We start from the raw sequence: 18238 nt of genomic DNA on the forward strand, positions 1-18238 counted from the left end.
CCATTGGGCTGCATCCTATTGACGTGTCCCAAGCATCTGGAATTCGGATTCAGTGTCTGAGCATCTTGTTTCTACCCCGTTGTTCTGCCCAATGTCCCAGCTGGGGCTGAGTTCACATCTCCTATTGTGAAGTTTAGCACATAAACATTTTCTAACACTGCTACGTAGCTAAAATCTATAACTTTACCTACATACATGATACAGACATTTAAGTATATGGGGGGAGGGATAGTTCAGTGGTTTGAGCATTGGCCTGCTAAACCCACAGTTGTGAGTTCAGTCTTTGAGGAGGCCATTTAGGGATTAGGGCAAATAGATGTCCAGGATGGTGCTTGGTCCTGCCAAGAGGGCAGGGGACTGGACTAGATGATCTCCAGAGGTCCCTTCCAGTTCTAGGAGACGTGTATCTCCAATTATATCTTATATCTAAATAGCATACAAAGCATCAGGGCATCATCAGCTTTCATTTGACACCTCATGTGGCATCCCTAGCACAATACTTGGGGCCAATAGCCATGCTGGGCATTGAAATGGTTTCCATACCCAGTATAAAAATCTGGTCACATGACAGTGGCTGTATAGCCATAATGGTGAGGCAATAATCTTTGTAGACAAAGAGAATAAAACTGAGGGATCAATGTTTTTTGAGAGAGGTTCTTTGTTTGGTGAAAGTTAAATGTAATTGCAAATGCAACCTGTCTTGGCTCACAAGCTGGCCAACCTGTCATAGAATACTAGAAGACTAACCTGACATTGTGTCAGGGCTAATTCCCTACCCGACACTTCAAGTGTAGGTATTGGGGGACAGCTAGTCAAATAAAACACTGCTGGACCCTGTCTCTGCAGTTCCCAGAGACAGAAAAGTTTTCCTGGCTTCAGTCTTCCCTGAAATCAGTCAGTGGCTGCTACCACCACATGTACAAAATCTCCCTTTTCCAGGAAAGAAATCACTTGGAATCTCTTTGGGAGGGGGAGAGCATGGCAAAAATTTCCAACCTCCTTTTCCCAAGGTAGCTCAGTGGTTAGAGCATTGGCCTTTTAAACCCAGGGTTGTGAGTTCAGTCCTTGAGGGGGCCTCTCAAGGGCCTGGGGCAAGTCAAATTTAAAACAAAACAAAAAACAAACAGAGGGATGGTGATAAGTCCTGTGCAGGGAACTGGACTCAATGACCTCACAAGGTCCCTTCCTGTTCTTTGAGGTATGTATGTATCGCTCCATGTTTCAGGGTGTTATAAAGAGCACCCCCACCAAAAACAAATCAGTAAATAAATAAAAACCAAGCAGACTGCTGTGAGCTCTCTGGTAACATGTCTTTGCCCTAGCATGTAGTTTTAAGTCCAGTAGGATGCAGAGAATCAACCAGTACTTGTGGCTTAAAAAACAAAAAAACCCACACAAATTGCTTATACAGTAAAACCCTGACTTACATGTTTGTTGCGTTCCTACTCAACCACACATAAGTCAAATTTCATGCTAGTTGGTGGGGGTGCAGCGGGGGTTAGAACCGCTGCCAGCTCCATCTGGGAGCCAGGTGCTCCACCTTCTGGCTCCAGTCCCCAGCTTCCCCACCTGGGACAAGCTGCGTCACTGGGCCTGTCTGTCCCCTGACTCCGCCAGCTGGGGGAGCCAGGGGACAGACTGGCGGGGTGACAGGACTTCTCCTCAGCGTCCCCCCGCTGGGGGAGCCGGGGGACAGACAGCCGCTGTGGCATGGCTTTGGGAAGCTGGGGGCTGGAGTGGGAAGCTGGTGGAGGAGCTGCACTCTGGCAGCCCCCAACCCCTGAGAACTCCAGGAGTTCATGTTTGCATATACGTGTGAATGAGCAGCTAGGGTTTCCCTCCTGATTTCGACTTGCATTAACCCAAGTTAAGCTCAAGTCAAAACTGTGTCTATAGGAGCCTTACTGTATTATTAACACAAGACTGTCTTTGCAAGCACTGTAAATGGCTTGTTTTTTTGAAGCAAAACACAGGGTGATTTTCCTGGATCAGATTCTTGGTTACAGGAGGACAAAAAGAAACAAATAACCAGCTCAAATAATTTCCAAATCCCCAAAACAATAAATCTTTACATGACTGTCTAAACCTTTCCCCACTCGCCCATTCCAGTGAGCCCAGGGGATCTGTTATGGAAGAGTTCATTTCTTCCCCTCTGTCCCTAGAGAGAGCCCCATCACTTCTCTGCTTCTAACAAAAGAGAGGCTGCTGATTCAGTTTCAAGTTTGAATTTTTCCTAGCTCAGCTCAGCTCTTTGCCACTTTCCCCCAGACCCCCACCTCCTTGAGAGGCAGGTTATCTTAACCCTTTCCTAGCTCTCTGGGTAAGTTTTTTGGCTTTCCTTTGCAGCTCCCATTCATAACACGTTGCTTGGGTCCTTCGGGGCAGGTGTTTGAAGTGGAGGTGCTTCTTGCCCCTCCTGTTGTTGTTCATGGGTATGACTGTCCCTGCTATCAGAGCTCTCCCATTCTGTTTGATAAGAAACAATCAGATTCCATAAGACCATACTAATGTTACTGTATCTAACGTCTTGCATACATCATTTGCATTTTATACCGTGTAGTGCCTTCATTCCAAAGGATCTCAGATTGCCTCAGTTGAATATGTGTAAAGCACGGGATATTTTGTTTATGTAATGGAACATTAGAACTTTCATGTAGTTGGGAGCCCTTTAAGTCAGATGGTATTTTATTACAAGAGTTAAAAGTGCCATTAAATATTTTGGAAAGACGTACAGTAATGAACACAAGCCTTTTTGAATAGCAAAATGCAGCGTATTCCCTACAGAAAGTCACAGGGCACTTGAGGGAAATTGTTGTTTCTGTTTTTTGTTTTGTTTTTTTTAAACGGCGGGGTGGGAAGGGCAGAAACCCAGCAAGAGTGATTACTGGGAATATTGAAGCCTGAATGCATCCACTAAGGACAAGCTTATCAGTAAACTGGAGGAAACAGAACTGAAATTTTCTTTCCAATTGTAAATGTTAATCAGTGTAGCTATAGACCTCTTCACCTTGTGTTGGTGTGTGTGGGTGGTTCAAAACCACCAGATACCAGAGGAGAATTTGAATTTAGTTTAGCCCTCATGTCGTGTCCTCGTAGAGGAATGTGTGATTCTCCAACAGTAGGAAGGGTCAAACAGTATTCCACTTATATTATCTTTAAAATAGAATAATTTTTTTAAATTATTCACTCAGGAAAAATGTCAGAAATATACTGCAGGCAACTTTCGTGCATTGGAATGATACAGTGGGCTTTTTCTATCTGATTCCTTTTTACTTTATTGGTTATCTTTTACTGCACTCTTAAGCTACAGCTATACTAGAGAGATTTGTCAACAAAACTCACGGCGCATCCACACTAAAAATGCATTCTGTCGACAGTAAATCGACAGAACGCAGCACTTTTGACAATGTGCTGTGAAAACACCTTCACAGCCACACCTTGCCAGAAAGCCATCTCTCATGGCAGACCAGAAGGAAGCATGAGACACCTCCTGCCATGCTGTGCCCTCAAGAAAGTACCCTGAGATATCCCAGGATCCACACCTGGGGATAAAATGCTGGGCCCCTTCCTGGACCAGGCCAGAACTGCAGGACCTCCTTAGCCTCTGGGTTGAGGGATGCCCCATCCTACAGCCAGCTGGCCGCCACCCTGCCTGGACAATGGAGCAAGTCCTGGTGAAGGTCAAGGAGCTGAGGCGGGGTACACCAGGTATGCTGCCAGGAGGTCAGGGGCAGGGTATTTGTACAATTTGTACATGTTTTTTTTTTCTTTCCATGAGTATTTTGCGCTTCTCTTCTTTTATCTTACGGATTTCAGATCAATTATCCATATTACCAGTCATTTGACTGCTGTCCTGTCCTGCAAGGTGCCGGAGATGCACACTGTTGCATGGAAGGATAGCTGCCAGTGAGTCGGGTGCAGCCACAAGGGGCCAGGGCAGTACAACCAGCAGAGATGCTCAGGGTGGGTGCTGACTCTTGCAAGCAGTGGCCCAATGTGCTGTTGCTTTCACCTGACTTGGTTGCTGACCAGGAGCCTGCTGGTCTCTCTCATTGTCACCTTTTTTTCTTCTCAAGAGCTCTGTGGATATCCATTTTATATCAGTGGATATAAATTTGGTATCTGTGCAGGGCTCCACCAGGCCCTGCTTGGCTGCTGAGGGAACAGTCAGTTGTAAGAACACAAGGATTGGAGGTTCTATGACACTTTAAACAAACTGTAGTAACACTTTTGCCAAAGATACCTTCCTTCGTTTCTAATATGTACACCATATTATAAAAATATTTGTTATTATCAAACAGATCTTTTCTTACTAAAACAGCAGATGGTTCAAAAACAAAACATGTTATAACAACACAATCGCTGTGCTATTTTTTCATCCCCAGTTTGATTCAGCTTTGCATGAGTAGGTGGCAGAGTTGAGAAGACAAGAAACCCATTGCTTTTATCAAGAGACAAAACTTTTGTACTATTCTTCAGGTTTTTAATAGCTGTCTGTTCTATTTTTTCTGTCATCTGTTTCAAGGTTGTAAGGTTTTTGTTTTTAAATTATGGAGCTGCAAGAAATTAGTTATATTGAATGAATGCTTGTCTTTGTATCTGAGCATGCTTAACGTTTCTAGGTTGTGATGGGTACCATATAAACATCCTTAATAAAATAGCAAACTCTTAAAGTGGCTTATTTGATTATGGATCTTCCCAAAATGTAATCTTTGTTTTGGTGTGTCTCATACATTTTCGCAGAAGCACTACAGTATAATCAATCTATTAAGATTTCTTGGGAGCCAGTTAGCAATGGTATGTCTTGTGTTTTTGCCATGCTTGAAAATGCATGCTCAGATTTCAGACTTAATAGCGTATCCTATTCTATAATTAGAGTAAGTCAATGTTAAGTAAGTCAGATGCTTGCAGGTCAAGATTTCCTGATGCAGAGTTCAGTTATTATTCAACATGTTGACTGCTGTTAGAGGTTTTATGTGATGGTTTACTAATTCATATACTATATTTTACTGATACACTGTTAGAGGTTATTTTGATTCTTCTGCAAGTGACCCCATGGGCATTCCACCTTAGGTGCCAGGGCAAACCTATCACCTAAGGTAGAGTGTTCCCCTGGGTGCTCCACCTTTGGTATCAGGCTTGCCCTGGCACTGCAGCTCAGAGATCTTGATAGCTGTTTTCAGCCAGGCTGCGCATGCACTGGCTCCAACATGCCATTTCGGTCCTTTTCTATCGCATGCACGGTCTGGATTCAGCCAGTTCCTCTCAACTTCCAGCTGCTGCAGATGGAGCTTATACCTTGTTCTCAGCCTTGACTGTTGTTCATCTTCTTTTTCCCTTCTTCAGGTTCATTACCTGGAATAGAGACTTTTACAGTTAATAGCTAGTTTGAAGTTGTCAAGTTGCTTGTTATCTAAGTCAACAGCTATTACCACTTCACTGACAACTCCTGTGGAGCAAACACTCCTTATCTCTGTTTAAGTGACTTTAATTTACATTTTGAAGAAACTGTGATAACCTTGCCCAGCACAGTCAGTTCTAAGAAATGTGACATTTGCCACAAGGCAGTGCCTGCCTCCGATGGCTGTTCTTAATGCATCTCGTGTTTGGGAGAAGGGCACGTTCCATAGAAGTGCCCACATTGTTCAGAGCTTATATTACAGGGCCGGAGGGACAGGGAAATGTGGCTGTGCATGATCTTGTTTGACAAGGCCCTCCAGCCTTCCTCCGTTGAAACTGGTGAGTCTTCCTAAGATTGCTCTGCACTTGTGCTGGCTCTTTCCTCTGAAGCTGCCATGCACAAGTGTCCAAGAGCCTCCCTGACTCGCTTGTTGCGTCGGTTACCCAGAGGAACTATGAGTGAGGCTGAAAGTGCTGCTGAAATGTCCCTGGCGTGTCTAAAAAGGCCAAGACCAAGAAAACAGTTCTGCCAACAGCACCAGTGCACAAGAGAGAACCAAGTGCTAGATTGGTTCCGGACCGTCCAAAGGCAGCATCGATGGTTTCCGTACTGCAACAAAAGCGCTGACCTGTGTGGCACCGATGCCGGCACCAACTCCTGTGGCACTAACCCCATCAGCATTAACTGTACTGGCACTCGGCCGTGAATCATTTCAGGACTTGTTCCGCAGGGTGGCCAGTACACGAGGTGTTAAAGTGGCAGAAATCCAAGAGAGGAAGCAAGGGCCCTTAAAGAACTTGAGTCCCCCGTTTTCCTCAAAGATGGCTATCCCCATGGGTGAAAGCAGCTGACATGACAGATGCCAGCTTCCACTCCCACTACTAACAGGGCAGATAAGAAATACTTTGTCCCTTCTACGGATATGGAGTACTTATTCACCCACCCCCACCCAGACTTGCTGGTGGTGGAGTCCTCTCAGCAGAGAGCTGAAGTGCCGCAGTACAAGTCCACTGACAAGGACTCTAAGCATCTTGACCCTTTTGGTGGAAAGATTTATGCCTCTACCACGGGACCGCTATGAATGGCCGATTATGCGGCGCATTTGTTGAACCACAATTTTGACAATTACTCCAAACATGCGTTGTTCATGGAGTACCTGCCTGACTCTAAGTAGCCATTGCTGAAAGCTATTGTCCAGGAAGGCTATGTTGCTTCCAGGACCAGTGTCCAGATTACCCTTAATGTGGCTGATACGGCAGCTTGATCTATGGCCATGGCTATAGTTATGAGGAAGGCAAACTTCAGGCATCCCCAAGGAGCTCCATACCAAAGTGGAGGGCTTGTCCTTTGACAAGCTAAAGCTTTTCTCCGAATCTACAGATATGGTGCTGCACTCCAGCAAGAACTGTGCTGCCCTCAGAACTCTGTGTATGTACACTTCACCATTTAGGTTCTGATGGTTCAGTCCATATCAAAGAAGGTACTGCCAACTGTTCCAAAGGCGGTATCAACTGAGGCAGTATAATCAGTTCAGGCCTCCTCAGAGACCTCTGAGGTGTAGGAACAACCAGCTTCATGGCCAACAGCAGCAGCAAGCGAGACAGCAAGTTTGACGGTGTCATCTAGAGCTGCATCCCCATCAATGTGATAGTCGCAGCTCCTCCCCCGAAGTTGTTCCAGCACCACTTGTGACCATACTTCCATCAATGGTCCCGAGTAACAACAGACCAATGGGTGTTGGAAATAGCGTCTTTGGGTTATGTCATCCCTCTTTGAGCCATCCCACCCTCCCACCCCACCCCTCTTCAGAGAGCCTTCTCACGAGACTATGCTTCGACAAGAGGTGGATCACCTCCTCGCCATAGGGGCAGTGGAACCAGTTCTGGATGAGTTCAGAGGGAGAGGCTTCTATTCCCGATACTTCTTCAGGTCATAGCCATACCACAGTCTGGGTCTGTCCCACGAAAGCTCATCGCCTTATAAATTATTTGTTAGTCTTTAAAGTGTTACTGGGCTGCTTTTTTGTTTTCATTTTTGCTTTGAGTGTGCTGAAGGGTATGGCACAGATGACTTCAAATTGTATTTCAGAAGCTTTGCTACTACGTGTTAAATTCACAGTAAGGACTCCTACAAAAGCAATTGATTTTCAAGCAGTCTTCCCTCCTATTCTGAATGCTACACAAATGCCTAATTATGGAGAGTTGCACATATGCTTAAGACTATCAAAACAAAAAGCAGTCAAGTAGCACTTTAAAGACTAGCAAAATGGTTTATTAGGTGAGCTTTCGTGGGACAGACCCACTTCTTCCGACCACAGCCAGACCAGACCAGACTCAATATTTAAGGCACAGAGAACCAAAAACAGTAAGCACGGAGGACAAGAGTCTGTTCTGGTCTGGCTGTGGTCTGAAGAAGTGGGTCTGTCCCACGAAAGCTCACCTAATAAACCATTTTGCTAGTCTTTAAAGTGCTACTTGACTGCTTTTTGTTTTGATAGTGTGTAGACTAGCGCGGCTTCCTCTCTGTTACTATGCTTAAGACTGTTTTGGGTCTTTTATATCTCTCAGTGGATTGTAAACACTGAGTTGTGGAAGATTTCAGATTAGTATACTTCTGGTTGAAGAGTAATTTAACACCTACTACATGGTGGGCAACCTGTGGCCTGCAGGTTGCACATGGCTCACTGGGGCTCTGCCTGCAGCTGCTGCCCATCCCCACACATCTCTCCCACATGGGGGCACTGAAGCCCCACACTTCCTAAGCTCCCCCTTCCCTCCCAGCACTTTCAGAGCAAATGGCTTGATTTGCGCTCTGGCCCTGCTTCTCCCCCTTCATTGAGAGGGTGAATGGCTGTCTATTAGAAATGGTCCTGTTACCAAAAATGAATTTAGTACTATCAGGCCAGTGATCTAATGTCAGAATGCTCCATTTCCCATTACTAGTCTGAGCTAAACATTCTCCAAATTTAAACTCATTTTAGTGTTGGCTTCTAATTTATATAATGTAAACAACTCTGGGCAAACTTATTTCCAACTTTTTTTTTTCAGGTTGCTCTGCTGGACATAGATATTTGTGGCCCATCAATCCCTAAAATAATGGGTATAGAGGGAGAACAGGTATGATTATTTTTTGTTTTAAAAACAGTAAGAGAAACTTATCTCAAGTGGTCTCATACCTTATTTACAGGGAGCTCTGTTTGATTGCCTCGATTGCCCTTTTTTCTTTTCTTTTTTGCGAGGGGTATTGTATATTTAGGGCTTGTTTAAGAATAACTTGCTGAGAAGTAATTTGTGGAAATGCTTAAATAGTAAAAAGCAAGCTGAGTTTCTCTTCATTCAGTACAGTCTTGGCTAGCTTATACAAAACAGTTATTGTCAGGATAACCCAACATAATACTGTAGAATTATCACTTAATACAAAATTCTTACATTCTAGTGATATGCAGTCTTCTTATAGTATGTGTTCTGGTTTTTGAGAAGTAGAGGTGAACTGTGTTTTGGTACAGTAGCAGAGCAGGTCTCACTTCTGCTCCGGGTGAGAGCGTGCTCACTACAAGCATTCACTTAGCCCATGCTCTGACTGACAGTGGGTCAGTCCCAGAGTCACTGAGCTTGGCCTGGCTGTAGGGGAATTAACTGGGAATTAGTCCAATCCAGGCCCTGGTTCAGGATGGGGCAAACACAAAGTCACTGAACTCATCCTGGCTGCAGGAAGAGCAACAAACAGGGCTGTAATGGCTGCAGAGTAGTCTGCCACTGAGTCAGTGGGGAGCAACACTCTGCCTTCCTCCATCTGTTTCTTGGCCACTGTGCTCCTTCTCAGCTCCAGCTGCTGCTTTATTCTCAGGGATTGGTTTCCTTAAGCTGCTTCTCAGGGCCTGCATTAGGGATCCAGGTAGCCCTGGCCAGTCACTTCGTGTTAGGTAGTGGGTCACACCAGTTGTCCTCTGCCTTCGGGCTCACCTCAGTCTCCCAGCATAAGGAAACAGGAGGAACATCTATCTCCTTTGGCAGCTGAGATCTCTTCTCCAGCCTTTATACTTCTGGCCCTACACTTCTTCTGGAGGATGGGGTGAAGCTGAACTCATCCCACCTACACTAAAGCACACTGAAGTGGCTTTTCCCTTCCGGATTAGAGAATAGCCAGCCTGCCTCACTACAGGTACTAATCAGGTTCAGTAAAACCCCTATTTACAGGATTTCGACTTGTGCGTTACTTGGATTAGCCCAAGTTGAAATTGTGAGTGGTGGGGAGCTGGGAACCAGGTAGCTCCCGGCTTCCCTCCAGTTGCGGGAGCCAGGAAACTGACCAGTGCTGGTTCCTGGTTCCCTGACACTCCTGGGAGCCGGGAAGCTGATGAGCGCTGGTTGGTTTCCCAGCTACCTCAACTTGCGCAAAATTCAATTTACGTGTGGTTGCCCAGGAACGCATCCTTACGTGTAAGTCGGGGGAGTTATTGTACACCATTTCTCTTGCAGATGACCTAACTGGCATCGGAGAAAGACACTGAACAGGGAATTTACTTTTAAACACTTCTTGTAGGTTATGGTTCTGTTTGTATTCGAAGGATATTTGAACTCTGTTTGCCATGGGATTAGCAATCTTTAAAGCAGGCGTGAAGTATATGCAGTCTCTGTAGCTTGTCTGGATCCTGACCCCAAGACTCAAGACTCCCTTCCATAGAATCTGGCCTGTGTCAGGGTTGAGGGTGCCGAGCCCCGAGCCTTGCAGGTCAGATCAGGCAAGCTACGGGCTAGATGCAAACCGCAGGCTCGGGCAGGGGGCTTTGGGGAGTGGCCGGGGGTGGTGGGGAGGAGAAAGGCGGGGAATCAGCTGCAGGCTCTGCTGCCCGTCATCGCTGTTCTCCTAGCCAGGGGAAGTAGCAGTGGCCTGGGCAGCCTGTCTGGAGGCTTCATACAACTGCTCTGATTGGCAAGAATTCCAGCCAGTCAGAGCAGCAGAGGGTGGTGCCTGGGAGCAGGGGAGAGGGGAGGCAGAGCCATGTGCACCTGGGTGTGCTGCAAATGTAAGTTCACCTTTGCTACCCAGACCCCACACCCCCGGACAACTCTTGTATCCCCAATCCTACCCCTTTCATGCACCCTCTCTCCCAGACCCCTCACTCCCACCCTGACTCTTCCCATCCAGACTCCACATCCCAAATCCTCCTGCCCCTTCCTCTCACCTAGACCCAGACCTGCCTGCTCATGTACCTTCTTCTGCCCAGATAACTGCTCTTCTACAACCCCTCCTGCCCAGATCCCCCACCCACAGCTGAGTCCTGCACCACACTCCAGCCCAGATCACCCACCCCCACCCACTCCTGCATCCTACCTCCCACCCAGACCCCATAGTCCTGGCTCCCATACAGTCGGGGACCGCATCAGTGAGGGTTTTTTCTTGTTTGTTCTCACTTCTGTGGCCACCAACTGATTTGTCTACAGCTCAGTTGCCCCCAATCCAAAAAAGGTTCCCCACCTCAGCTCTAAGGCATTTATCTGTGATCAGGACAACACATTAACAGGAAAGTAATGTCATTTGTATTTTGAGAGGAATTTGTATATATTTGTGTTTTCTCGAGTTGGTTGCCAGTCCCCATTCTAGTTTTATATTTTATGACAAAACCACCTGCGCATAGCAGACTTTTAGCAAGTATCCCTGTGCTTACACACAGAGACTAGCAATATCTGAGATTTCCTTTCCTTCATGTATTTCTGTCCTTTACAGTTAACATGTCTGCAGCAAGGGTATGAAGGCTATATTGCAAATTATTGGGCAGCATGAATTAGTTGTTTATGGACTAATTCAAGGACTCTCTTTTTGCAGTTTCTGACATGGGCCTTGGACTCTTTCAATACAGTTAGCATATTTCTTGACAACTGGTTTGACATACAGCATTACAGTGTAGCCTATATATTTTACATATTTTATGTAGAAACTGGTTTTAAAACATTGCTTTAATCCTCAGGTTCACCAGAGTGGTTCTGGGTGGTCTCCAGTGGTAAGTAATAAGTCTTTTTTCTTTTTCTTAATGGATGGCCAGATGGCCAACAGACAACTTGGGCAGGGGACTGTATCAGAGAGAAATTTAGGACTATTTTTTCCTTCAACCCCACTCTTTTCCGTATGCAGAAGTCCTGCTTCTTATGGGGGCACTGAAGGTACAAATCATAGGTTTAAAAAATTTCTTCTACTACTAACATCACAGGGCGTTGTTATAAGCAAACATTTTAAAACAAAATAAGATGTTGGTTTTTCCTGCTTTTCCCTTTATGCTGGTTTTGGTTTGGACAACAAAAATAGAATCGTAGAACACTAGAACTTGAAGGAACATCAAAAGGTCAAGTCCAGTCCCCTGCCCTCACGGCTGGACCAAGCACCATCTAAACCATCCCTGACAGCTGTTTGTCTAACCTGCTGCTAAAAATTTCCAATGATGGTGATTCCACAAACTCCGCAGGCAATTTATTCCAGTTTTCAACCACCCTAACAGGCAGGTTTTTTTTTCATATGTCCAACCAAAACTTCCCTTGCTGCAATGTAAGCCCCATTGATTCTTGTCCTTTCATCAGCGTGTAGTAGTCAGAAGTCACTGGTGTGGGGTCCTGACAATTCTCCTGCTCCGTCAGTGGTGATAATCATTTGGTGACGTGGGTATGCCCCCGCTGTATATCGCATTAGTTCTGTGCAGATGGCAATGTGGTAGACTTCATGAGAGCCTGCAAAGACCACAAAATCAGATAAGGATCAAAGGCACCAGGCCAGGTTTATTGAAACAAAGCACGGTCTTAGCTTCCCCAGACCAAAGGTTTGCCATTATATAAATCATTGATGAAGATATTGAACAAAATCAGTCCCTGCAGAACCCCACTTTTTGTGCCCTTCTGTATGAATATGAACCATTGAAAATTGCTCTCTGGAAATGATTGTCCAACCACTTATGCATCCACCTTGTGGTAGCCCTGTCTAGCTTATATTTCCCTCATTTATTTATAATCATGTGAGACTGTATCAAATACTTTACTGAAGTCTATGTGTATCACATCTGCTGCTTCTCTCATTTACAAGACTTGTTATCCTCTCGAAGGAAGCTGTCCGAGTAGTAGTAAAGCAGTCAGTTACACTATTTCTGGTTCTCATGCACTTTCACAGTATTTCACTTTGCTACAGCACGACACATAATTAACTCTCAAGGAATAATAAAATAACACTCTTAACAAAATGGATGGAAATATTTCAGATTGTATTCAAACTTTTGATGCTGAGAAGGGAAGTCATTTTAGTCACATGCCTTCTCAGTGGTAATTCTGCATTATTAGTTTATAAAACACTCTTTAAAATGTAAACATAATAAGATTATAAATATAATTTGGTATACAGAAATTATGCAGCCTTTGACGGACTGAAGAAAATGAAGTGTCCTTAATTTTTCTCCAGCATCCATTTTCTTGAAGTATGTTTTGCTTCATTAAAATCTTTTGGGAACTGGTAAAGATGTAATTTTGTCAAGTATATTTCTTTCTGGGCTATTTTAATAGTATATTTCGTCTTTTCTAGTATGTTGAAGAAAACTTAAGTGTCATGTCGGTGGGGTTCTTGCTCGGTGGTCCTGATGATGCTGTTATCTGGAGGGGGCCCAAAAAAAATGGTCTGTGTATCAAGTATTTTCACTGTTTATTGTTACACCAGGGAGCATAAAATATCGCAATTTACACGGTCCTTCCTTTTTTCCGGATAAAACTCGGGTTGTTGGAAAAGCAGTTATTCTTAACCATCCTATAGTCAAATGAAATGATATCTTATATTGAACTGAGTTCTCTAACATAATCAGAACAACTTAAGACTGGCTCTATGGAAGTTTGGGAGTCTATATTTGATAAAACATATCATTGCATGCACATTGCTGATTAACATTGTAACTTTTATACTTTTCCACACTGGGCAGAATTTGTATCCATGGTTTATTGCCTTATGTTAACTAATGAACTTTCTAAATGGGCGTGGATATAGATCACTTTTAAAAAAAATCCTAAATTGATAGTATATCTGAAAGAAATGTGACTGTTCAACACCATAATGAATGTAGGTAGCAGAACTGTCTTTTTTTTGGCTTTCATCCTTCTAAAAGTATACTGTTTGTTTTACTAGCTTTTTGTACATAAAAGAAAACTGGTAGGAAGTAGACTACTTAATTATGTCAATACCAATAGCATTCTTTTGAGTCAGTTTTGCTGATGAATTTGTTACAAAATTGCTCATCCATTTTTCAGACCTTACTGTATGATTTGCATAGTCTGAGAGAGAGAGAGCTGTATTAGTCTGTAGCGTCACAAACAAGCTTTCTTGTAGCACCTTAGAGACTAACTTGCAAAAGCTCATGACCTAATACATTTCTAAGACCCATAATTTGAAGTGGGTCTTACCCATGAAAGCTCATGTCCTAATAAATCTCAGTCTTTAAGGTGCTAATGTACAGCTTGTTGTGTGTGACTTCCATGTTATTGTAGATTAAAAATTACTTTGTAGCCCTTTCAGTTCCACTTCTCATAGCTTTCTGCTTCCATGTAACTGCATTTTCAGAAATAGACTATACCTAACATTTTATTGCTAAAATTCAGTTCTAGTTGGACTGTGCATATGTTAAAATACAGAGAAATTTGAGTGGAATGCTTTGTTGGAAGTATAATTTAAGGTGGAAATCTTTCTGAATGGAGATTCTGTACTGATATTGTGAGAGTGTAGAATTTCCACTATTGCAAATGATGGGATCTGAGAGTAGAACTGAATTCTTTATTTTATAGAATCACTACCAGTAATGAAAGTTGTGCAAGCAAAATTACAGCTTCAGTAACATATTTTACCACTTGTAAATCAGGGGTGGGGTGGGGACGGGACACCGAATCTGGATCTGGTCCACCTATGTGCACAGAGCAGCGCTGTTGAGAGCAGCCAGCTGCTTCCTGTGGCTTTCTGCACTGTGGAGCAGTCGGGGGAGAGGCTTTGCATACTCCTCCCCTGCACCCAGCAAAACTTCTCAGATCCCATTGGTTGCTTTGCTGGGAGTGGGTGCAGCCTGGGACGCCGCCGCCTCTTCTCTCTGCACCACCAGCACAGAAAGCCGCATGGAGTGGCCTGGCACTGCTTTGGTCAATGGCTCCTGGCCAGGACCTACCTCACATTCCCTACAACACTGCACTTCAACTCCCTCCCGCACCCTGCACCTCTTCCTACACCCCTCCCCCAAGTCAGAATCCTCTCCTGCACCCTTACCTCTTCCCAGACCTTGCACCCCAGTCCTCTGCCCCAGGTCCCAATCCCTTCCTTTACCCAGTCTCCCTTTCAGACCCCGTGACACTCTCCTGCACCCAACTGCCATTCCAGACTTCACACCTCATCCATAGAGAAGTGCGGCCCTTGACCACTTACCAAGATCTTGGAGTGAATCCCCATCATAGATGGAGTTTTACAGCTGTAACTGATTGGAACTTGCTAAATAATTCCAGTACATGTGAAGTAATACAGTCCACCTCATTCATCTATGTTGGCTCCGGACTGTTAACAGGAGTGAAAATACGTTGTTGCTGAAATAATCAGATATTTTTTGAGTGGGACGGTGCCATTTTTCATACTGTATTTGCAGATTAGACTCAGGCTTTGAGATTTTGAGTATCATATTTGGGGTAATCTTTCAGCACAGAATAGATTCTAAATGTGCTTTTTGGACTTTTTGAATAACATACCAAATTATGAATGTCTGCGCTCAAGCTTTTGGTTCCTTTAAGTTTACAATGGATATTGAGGCATCTGTGCACACTTGGACTTGGTCTATACTAGGAAAATAAGTCTATTTCAGATATGCAATTCTAGCTATGGCAATTGCATACCTAGAATCGACATATCAGAAATCGGCTTATTTGACAGTCTTCACTAAGGAAGGTTGACCTCCCTTACTCCTTGCGATAGCGAGGCATACAGGGATTGACTGCCAACCCCAGAGATCGATTTTGTGCATCTTTTCCAGACATGCAAAATTGAACCCCAGAAGATTGACCGTGACCAGGTTGATCTTCACAGAAGTGAAGATACACCCTTGCTGTTTTCTACCTTATGATTCTAAATTGCAAATGTTGGTTATTCATCTTGCATCTCTTTCTAAGGAATGATCAAACAGTTTCTTCGTGATGTGGATTGGGGTGAAATTGACTACCTTATTGTGGATACACCTCCGGGTACTTCAGATGAACATTTATCTATTGTGCAGTATCTGAATTCTGCACACATAGATGGAGCAATTATAATCACTACTCCTCAGGTAAGACAGGTATTGCTACAAATGCAATGCCAGTTAAATCAAATCTTTCCTTTTGAACACTTACCACCACCACCACCACAAATATGGCCATGTCAATCTGTTTTAGCATGTAGGCATAAAGGATGGTAGAGGAATGTCTGTCCTTAGAGATGATTCTAGAGCCAACTAGGTTGAGTTAAATCATCTTCTTGCCATTTGGGACCCATGCCCAACTTGGTCCTTTCAATTGTAACCAAATTATTGGGTTCTGATCCAAATAAATCAAATACGTTGCAGAGACAGCAGTGTTAGCTCTGCATAGCAGCATCTGAACACTGATATTGAGAAAAGAGTTTTGTCATTTAAATAACGTGATGTTCAACATCTGTGCCTCTCTATGGATGTTACAGATCTGAGAGTATTTTGTCTTTGGGAACTTGCAGTACTGTAGTAACAGATGGTGTTAGGTGGGATGTAAGGAGTGATAACGTTAGACAAGAGGAAGATACTAGTGATGTTGGGGCAGAGGGGAGTCAGAGTGACTTTTTTTTTTTTAAAGTAAAGTAGAACCTCTGTAGTTTACTGTACATGTCCCAAGGAGGAAGTATAGTGAATCCTAGAATCTTAGAGGTGGAAGGGCCCTCCGGAGGTCATCTAGTCAAGCCCCCCTTTTCAGGCAGGATCAACCCCCACTAAGTCATCCCAGCCAGGACCTTGTCAGTCTGGGACTTAAAAAACCTCAAGGGATGAGAATCCACCACCTCTCTAGGCAATGCATTCCAATGCTTCACCACTCTCCTGGTGAAATAGTTTTTCCTGGATTCAATGGGCTGTGTGTGGTGAATTTTTTTGAGGGGGTGAGAGGCTTTTTGTTTGGTGTTTAGATATCACAGCTAAGATTAGTGGTGAACAACTAGCTAAATAAAAAGTATCAGAGGGGTAGCCATGTTAGTCTGGATCTGTAACAGCAACGAAGGGTCCTGTGGCACCTTATAGACTAACAGAAAAGTTAGCAGTTGATCTAGAGGTGTGAACACCAAGGGAGGGGAAGCTGCTTTTGTATTTAGCCAGCCATTCACAGTCTTTGTTTAATCCTGAGCTGAGGGTGTCGAATTTGCAGATGAATTGTAGCTCAGCAATTTCTCTTTGGAGTCTGGTCTTGAAATTTTTTTGCTGTAGGATAGCTATTGTTAAGTCTGTTACTCCCCTCCCTTGGTGTTCACACCTCCAGATCAACTGCTGGTAGTAAGCCTCATCCTTCCTGACTGACCTAACCTTGTTATCCCCAGCCTTGCTCTGGCTTATTTATACCTGGCCCTGCAGATTTCCATGACCAGCATCTGATGAAATGAGTCTTTGCTCATGAAAGCTCATGCTCAGAACTTTTCTGTTAGTCTATAAGGTGCCACAGGACCCTTCGTTGCTAAATAAAAAGTGCATTCTTAGTTGGCAATTTGAAGGAGGGGTAGAAAAGACCATTTGTGCCAGAAGAGGCATAATTTTGCTGAAGTAGGAACAGCAAGAAAATGTCCAGAGACACAAGTAGCAGGAAACAAGAAGGGAATAGTAAGTGGAATGCAAAGTATGTGGTAGGAGGGAGTAGAAGGAAACAGTCAGGTGTGTGTATGAGAAGGGTCAGGGCTAGAGAGTGGTGTTAGAATTTACTTTGGAAAGAATGAGTAAATCTGTTCCTGCACATCTTCCTTGACACCTTGACCAGATAAGTTTTTTTTTTTTTTTATGTCTTTCCCTAAACTAATAGGAGATGCGAATGTAATTTCTTTTATTTAAAGAATATTTTTGTCTGACTGCATGACATGAATGCAGGAGATAATAAAGATGGTTGATGTGAAGCTGGAGTTATTGGACAAATTTAAAGATGTTGGAAGCAAATTTTTTTTAATAAAGATCTAAACAACTTGCTAATCTTTGGTCATTCTCAAGGCAGAAGATCCTTAATTGAGTAAACTAAACAATAGGTTATATGCTTTAATCCTAGTAGTGGAAAGCATGCTCAGAATGTGAAGAGAAGTCAGCAAGAATTCAAGAAGCGCTTTTGTAACTGTAAAAAGATTCCTGTGCTGGGAATGTTTGCTTTACAGAGAGAATCCGTAAGTGAAAAAGACAAGTAGATATGGACTGACAAAAGAACGCTTGCTTTTGATAGGAAATATCCCTTCAGGATGTTCGAAAAGAGATCAACTTTTGTCATAAGGTGAAACTGCCAATCATAGGAGTTGTTGAAAATATGAGTGGCTTTGTATGCCCAAAATGTAAGGTAAGACCATCTAAATCTTACCGCTAATATTTTCACTCTTGTTGTAATACACACACTTCAAATGTATGTATTTTTGGTGGTGACCATGAATGAAGGAAGAGAGAGGATTTATTTATCCTGGCAGAGACTTGTTTAATCTACTGAATAAAGCCGTTCATTATAAAAAAATCCTTTTTGGAGGAGTATAGGGAAAAAAGTCCCATTTGTTGGAAACAGCATCAAGCTCCTTTATATACAGGTATTGTTGTCCTAAGACAGTTATGAAAGT

General features: G+C 43.6%; 2 protein-coding genes across 6 annotated transcripts in view; one reads left to right on the top strand and one right to left on the bottom strand.

Annotated features, from left to right (window-relative positions):
* The window catches only part of NUBP1 (NUBP iron-sulfur cluster assembly factor 1, cytosolic), a 36438-nt gene that overhangs the window by 14237 nt on the left and 3963 nt on the right, over positions 1 to 18238 (top strand). For 2 of the 3 annotated variants that reach the window (XM_075011040.1, XM_075011042.1), the window contains 5 exons: positions 8449 to 8517; positions 11370 to 11402; positions 12959 to 13049; positions 15559 to 15713; positions 17860 to 17970. In XM_075011040.1, coding sequence (XP_074867141.1) covers positions 8449 to 8517; positions 11370 to 11402; positions 12959 to 13049; positions 15559 to 15713; positions 17860 to 17970 — 459 coding nt within the window. The remainder of the gene's footprint in view (positions 1 to 8448; positions 8518 to 11369; positions 11403 to 12958; positions 13050 to 15558; positions 15714 to 17859; positions 17971 to 18238) is intronic. The other variant, XM_075011041.1, reaches the window with a different exon arrangement.
* The window catches only part of TVP23A (trans-golgi network vesicle protein 23 homolog A), a 43267-nt gene continuing 36439 nt past the window's right edge, over positions 11411 to 18238 (bottom strand). For 2 of the 3 annotated variants that reach the window (XM_075011048.1, XM_075011046.1), the window contains one exon: positions 11411 to 12120. In XM_075011048.1, coding sequence (XP_074867149.1) covers positions 12079 to 12120 — 42 coding nt within the window. In that variant the 3' untranslated portion in view covers positions 11411 to 12078. Of the gene's footprint in view, positions 12121 to 14304; positions 14983 to 18238 lie in introns of those variants that run through there. The other variant, XM_075011047.1, reaches the window with a different exon arrangement.

The sequence above is a fragment of the Carettochelys insculpta genome, chromosome 16 (assembly GCF_033958435.1).
Source record: "Carettochelys insculpta isolate YL-2023 chromosome 16, ASM3395843v1, whole genome shotgun sequence".
NCBI classification, from domain to species: domain Eukaryota; kingdom Metazoa; phylum Chordata; order Testudines; family Carettochelyidae; genus Carettochelys; species Carettochelys insculpta.